Genomic DNA, 6,762 nt, shown 5'->3' with positions numbered 1-6,762 from the left:
TACTTACCATGTCTTGGCTCCAACTCGGACTATATTACCAAAGTCATGGCTCCAATCCAAACTACATTACCATTGTCCTGGCTCCAACCCAGACTATATTATGCTAAGGTTCTGGCTTCAACACGAACCTACTTACCATTTATCCATAGAATGTCAAAGCATTGCAAGAGTAGGCATTAAGCATACCCTGGTCTTAATGACCAAAACAAAACTAGTGTAATCTACTACTACAAGCACACACTAGTATATTCATGTTGTTGGCAAGACTGAGAAAGGCTAACTTTCTTGGAGTCCTTAGTTCCCAGTTGGATCTTTTAACTCCGCTATCCACTTTTCCCTTTGCAGTTACTATAATTAATACAGTGCACTCAGATTAAACTATGGCCTACTCGTATAGCTAATATTATATGATAGCTACATTCAATAAAGTTTTTCTCAGAGACTATACTAAAAATTTATCTTATACACTTTACAGTGTATAAGACCAGATTCCGCTTTAATCAATTTACGGTTTTCCTGAGAAAAATCGTCCTTACTGCAACATGCTCTCCGTGTTGTGGATTTTAATATTCTATATCTAGATTACTCTCTCAATCGTATTATGCGTATTTTGGTTACTTATAAAATGAGTTTTAAACAACTTTTAATCTTAGAAAACCACCCACTTTTTACTCAAGTACAGAGTTTACCATTTTCCATTCTTTACCCAAAAATACTGCGTTTCGACCTTTTACAATTTGTTATCCGTTAACGATAATACTTTTTGATTTACGGTTTTATAAAACCTAACTCCCATTTTTACCATATTTAATCCATAACATAGGATCTCTATTACGTCATTTTCGAAAAGAGTGAGCAATTGGACCCCGTGTTTAGAAAATTGTAAAAATGAATTCCCAATAACCTTAAGCTAATTTTGGATTGGTTAGATATCAAAAACTTTAGCTATTTTATTAAAATAACTTCATTTCCAATTTTGAACCTAACTTTTTTACTATTCATTTTAATGTGATAAAATCTCACTTTTAAGCTCATGTTCTATGTTAGGTTCTATAACCACAACCCTCGAAAATCCCGTTCACATATTATGTGTCCTAATGACGGGAACTAGGCGTAAGCTCACGTCAAAATTTAATTTAGGTTAGGATAACTAACCTCCCAAAACTCGTCTTTTGTTAAGGTTCGAAATTACTAATTTTCCCCATTTTTAGGGCAACTTAGAAAAATTACTGCTCTTAAACTGTGATATATTTTAATCTAAAACTTTACCAAGGCCTTGATACATAATATAAAACATTTCTCACCAAGTTTCATAATTTTTGTTAAGGAGTTTTTCTTAGATTTTTAAGGTTCTTTGAAAAGAAAATTCTCTTACACCGTATTCTGGTTTTTTCTAAAATTTTACCAGAATCTTTAATCAATCTAGTTTATTTTTTCTCAAAATTTCATAATTTTTAGAACCGGGGAACCTATTAAAAAATATAAGACAATCTAGACAGTGTTTACTACCCAAAAATTTCGTTTTCAGATTATTAGGGAAAACTTTGAAAAACCATTACTCTTTAAAAATTTTGCATTTTCCTCTAAAAAATTTATGTGATCCTTATACATATTTAAAATAACATTTTACCAAATTTCATGGCTTTTGGCTCAGTAAAATGTGCTCAATTTTCAAAACAATCTGGCCAGTACATGCTGCCCAGAAATTTTCCAGATTGCATCAAGATGCCAAAAAGTTCATAACTTAGGTTTGAAAACATATTTTTTCGATTTTTTTTTTTTGTTGAAAAAAAGAATATTATTAACATCCAAAAACAAATACAAAACCAGCTCATTAAGAGCCCAGCAGACTGAGAATTACATCAGATTCAGGTTTTTAACAAAGACAATATCAGAACTCTTCATCTTAGCCTTAGACAAAATCGAAACTCTAGCCCTAACACAATCTTGCACCAGAGAAACAACCTTACAAACAGAAACAGAAAAGGAGTTAAACAAGCACTGGTTTCTGTTCCACCAAACCAGATAAACAGAGGCAGCTAACCCAGCAGCAACAACCTTCTGCTGAATTCCCTTCGGCTTCCCCTCCATCCATTTAATCCATTCATGAAAACACTCAGGCCAAACCACACTGCCCAGCCAACCAGCCACACCATTCCTCACCTGTTGAGCAAACTGACACTGAAAAAATAAATGCTCATGACACTCATGCTGCACTTCACAAATTGGACAAAGATAAGAAGCCAGCTGCATATGGCACCTTAATAAGTTGTCTCTGGTTAATAGATGCCTCAAGGAAGCTTGCCAAAGAATAAACATGTGTTTGGGCAAGGACAAATTACACCAGATAACAGAAGCCGGAGGAACCTTTTCCTTAGCCTAAACTCAAGTATTCTTCGAGAGCTATAAAACCATAAAAATTATTTCCACAAAAAAAGGTAGTAGGATACGATTTGACCCATTGGAAGTCGGACTACGAACACTTGGCAGCATACATTTTTACACATTCTAGCAAAACTAAACACAACTAGAAAAACCCTAGCCACATGCATGTATGCAAATCAAAAAATCAACCAAGATAACCCTCAAGCATAAAAAAACCTTCAAAAACCAAAAAAATAACCTATACAACCAGATCTAACATCAATAATAAAAAACAACTCAAAAACCAACCAAAAACTCAACCTTTGTAGTTCTAGCTTGGAGATGATATTCCTTAGCTTTTCGAACTTCCTCCTCGGATTGTTGTAGTGCACCAATTTTTTTTTTTTAGTTATTAAGTTTTTCTGTTTTATTTTATTTAATTATTAAGTGTTGTGAATTATTTTATTTAATTGTTTGTTTGTTTAAATTAATTGTTAGAATTGTTTGGTGGAATTTTGTGAATTTAATTATTAAATGTTATTTATTTATTTTAAAAATGTGATTAATTGAGATTTAGTTGAATGCACTAAGGTGCATAGTAGGTAGTGATGCACTATAGTTATTGAGTGTGTGCATGTGCATGGTTGTATGGTGCACATGTATAGAATTTTGTACACATTTGTAGTTTCCTTTTATTTAGATTTAATTAATCATTTGAAAAATAAAATAAAATAAAACTAAGGAATGGGAAAGGGGCTTGGACGTGTGGAGTATAGTGGGAAAAGGGAAATTCTTTTCCTAGTTTATTTTGGTGAATATTGGTTAAAATGGAAGAGATGCTGTCATCTTTATTCCATAACAATTAAAAATAAAAATCAATTAAATAAGAAATAAGAGAAAATAATTAGAAATAGGAAACTTATCATTTGGTGTATTAGGTTATTTTGGGCTACTTAATAATAAAAAGGGAAGAGAGAAAATAGAGAACATTATGCTCTTGGGCTACCGAAACTAGAGAGAATAAGAGAGAGAGAGACGTGAGCTAGAGAGAGAAGGAGAAGAAGAAAGAAAAGAAGAAGAAGGAGAAGAGGGAATCAATTCTAGGGTATGTCTCTTTATGTTTATGTTTGTTAATTTCTCTTCTTTTGATTCTTGTATTCTTGACTAGAGTTTGATTGTTGGTTTTCAAAAACCCTAGGCTTGAACAAGGGGTGATATAGTTTGAGTATTGGTCATCTTGTGTATTCTTGATTTCACAAATCAAGAGAGGTAATGGATCTTTAGCCCTATCATTTTCATGTTATCTTGGGTATTCATGGTGTTTTGGGTTTGTGGTCAATATAGGTTGATGATGGGGGATGTTTTCTGGTTGGTAGCCTTGTTGATCTTGTAGATTTGGTTAATGGTTAAATGTTTCATGTTGTTTTTTTTTTTTTTTTTGTATGGTTATTATTGTATGTTAGAGAATGGTCATGTATAAAAGGGTTGGTAAATGTTTTAAATTGTGATCTATTAAAAAGGATGATGAATATATTTGAAATAACATGAAAGGATTTGATTATTTTGGGCTATGGGAATTTCGGCCTAAGGTTAAGAATGATTTTTATTTTTTTTATGTTTTTATATCAATTAAAAATCTTAGAAACATGATAGGTTGTTTGTAAGATTTTAAAAGGATATATATTAGTTTTTTTCTTCCTTGGAATACTTGCATAATAGTAATATGTCAAGAGATTATAATCAAGACAAGGTTAAAGAAGATTATTTGTTTATGATTTGTTAGAATGTTTTAAGGTGGTTTGATGAATTATTGTATGCTAATGGTAACATTAAAATGATTAAAGAGGTGTAGAAACATGCTAGGGTTTGTGTTGGAATATTGTTAAATAAATATGTATGAATTTTGTGAAATACGATGAAAAGAATGAATTTCATGATTTATAGTACTTGCTTATTTTTGTGTATAAGAGGTGTCAAAATGATGAGAAAAATATTTTTGAATGCTTAAATAAATTTTGCAAGTGCTTTGATATTTTAAGAAGTTAAAAGGGAGATTTTAAGATGCCTTGAAATGATATTTTGTGCAAATAATTACCTACAGTTTTTTTTATATATTTTTTATGAAAATGAGTTTTTAAGAATAAAAATGATGATTTTGAGGATATATGTAGTTGCTGGAATTTTAATAAAAAAATATGAGGTTGTATTTTTAATAAAAGAAATTTGATGTGTATGTTAAAATAAATTAATGCCCTAAACTATGAAAATATTAAAAGTGGTATTTTTAATATAACTATGAGTGTTCATTTTAATAGTTATGATTTTTCTTTATTTTAATTAAGAAAAATAGTGAATTTAATTTACTTGTAAATTTTTAAGTGAATCAAATAGTGGCTGAATGTTTATTAAAATATTTTAAAAATAGTTATTGAATTATCACCTATGAATAAACTCTATTTAAAAAATTAAGTCTTAAAAATAATACAAGTAAAAAAATATATAAATTTGTTAATGGGATTATAAGGTAGTTTTAGAAAACATGTTAAATTATAAATATTTTTACATAATTTTTTTAGTCCTTGTTATTTTATGGAATTTAAAAGTAAATAATGGAATTATTATATTTTTAAATGGTTAAATAAATTATTTTATGAAATAAAATAATGTCTTAAGAGGTTTAATCAACTTAGTAACTTTAAAAAGATAAATAATGGTAATTAAAGCATGTTAGGAATTTATTATTTTTAAAACGATAAAAATAAGCGCATAGGAATTATCATTTTTAATTCCATTTTATAACAACGTTCCCACATATGCATGTCGCATACAAATGCACTTTTACGTTAAAAAATATGTCTAATATTCAACCAAGCGATTTTTATTTAAAAACCATGCATGTAACATAGATATAAGTTGCATTATTCTTTTGGTGATTTTATGTGTAATTGTCTATTTTGAGAATGATGAATAGCTTTCACCATGTGTGCATGGCCCATGCACACATGGGATAGATAAGAGGGCACATTTGAGTCTTATGTGATGCTAAAGGATGTTGTTTGGTTATGATATAGGCTCATTGTGAAATTTGTCAGTTGTGCTTTGCTTGGACTTGAGATATGGAAGTTAGATAGAATTTATTTGTTTATGTTGTGAATTGTAAGGTTGGCTTGTATGAATAAGACTGTTATGAATGATGATACTTTTGCGATATGAATTATGAAATGCTATATTGTGTTGATATGACTGGATTGTATGTCATTTGAATGTTGTATGTTATGAAATGGTTGTTAGCGTGATGAACGCAACTCAACAAAAATGGGTTACTAAGGATGTGAAGACATAACCCGAGTTACTAAGGATAAGAAGACGTAACTCATAGGGCAGACGCGCCGAGGTTATTCAAGGACCAGAGATCCTGTTTACCTCAAGAGGTGACATGGACACGTTAGCGGGCTATGTTCACAAAGATATGATGTTTATGTTATGATGTTATGATGATGTTGACTTTGTATATGATGCCAATTTTGTGATGATTATGTTTATGTTTACGATAATGATGTTATGATGTATGACTATGTATCAATGTAAATATGTTTTGTTGTGTTTTACTTATGTGTTATTTGTACTTCCTTACTGGGGTTTTAGCTCACCCCCTTACTTTCCCTTCCAGGTAGCAAATAGGTTTCTCTATGGCATGCGTGGTGATGTGGGGAGTTCTATCGTTATGGTGTGGGGGGGCATCCTATGGACGAGAAACGATAAGTTAAAATGTCATTTTACTAAAATAATGTTATGTTTATTTTGACATTCCAAACTTATCAGTGGAAATTGAACTTTGGTTATTTTTAAGAACTTTGCATGAAAACTATTATTTTTCTTTTTGAACTATTGGGCCCAACTTGCATGTTTTAGCAAGGCCCCACTGGGATTTTACAATAAGTGGCTTTTTCTCCTATAAATTCATGATTATGCAAATGTTTTACAAAGCATTAGATTAGGACGTTTTACAATTCTACACACTCAAACCGAGCCCCAAAGGTTTCACATACAGGTTTGTTAAAGAGTGTTAGGGTAGAAGATGGAGATGAATGGAAAAACATACAAACTCTAGAAGCCTTACCTTTGTTTTCACTAGATCACCAAAAAGCTTCAAACTTTGAGATTCTCCTAGAACCACCTCTCTTGAACCCTAGAATACAAGATCCATTCCATGCATGGCAATTAGATATCATGCATGCTTCTCCCTCCCTTAGGGTTTCATATTTGAAGAAGAAGGGAAACAAAGTGACAAGGTTTCAGACTTACTTGTACACTAGTCTTCCTCGAGCTTCTTTTTCCTTCAGTGGAGAGTGATTATCTAAGCTTGAGGAGAGGAAGGAAATGCAGTCATGGAGGCTT

The 6,762-nt window shown here is 31.2% G+C and overlaps 1 protein-coding gene across 1 annotated transcript; it reads right to left on the bottom strand.

Moving 5' to 3' along the window:
- Window positions 1-1,857: 1,857 nt before the first annotated feature.
- LOC133806162 (uncharacterized) lies at window positions 1,858-2,253 on the bottom strand. The gene has a single exon (XM_062244286.1). It carries the CDS (start codon window positions 2,251-2,253, stop codon window positions 1,858-1,860), a length of 396 nt encoding a protein of 131 aa, XP_062100270.1.
- Window positions 2,254-6,762: the final 4,509 nt, after the last annotated feature.

The sequence above is a fragment of the Humulus lupulus genome, chromosome X (assembly GCF_963169125.1).
Source record: "Humulus lupulus chromosome X, drHumLupu1.1, whole genome shotgun sequence".
Taxonomy (NCBI): domain Eukaryota; kingdom Viridiplantae; phylum Streptophyta; class Magnoliopsida; order Rosales; family Cannabaceae; genus Humulus; species Humulus lupulus.
Note: the sequence above shows the minus strand (reverse complement) of the source record. Positions and strands in the feature narration are given on the sequence as shown.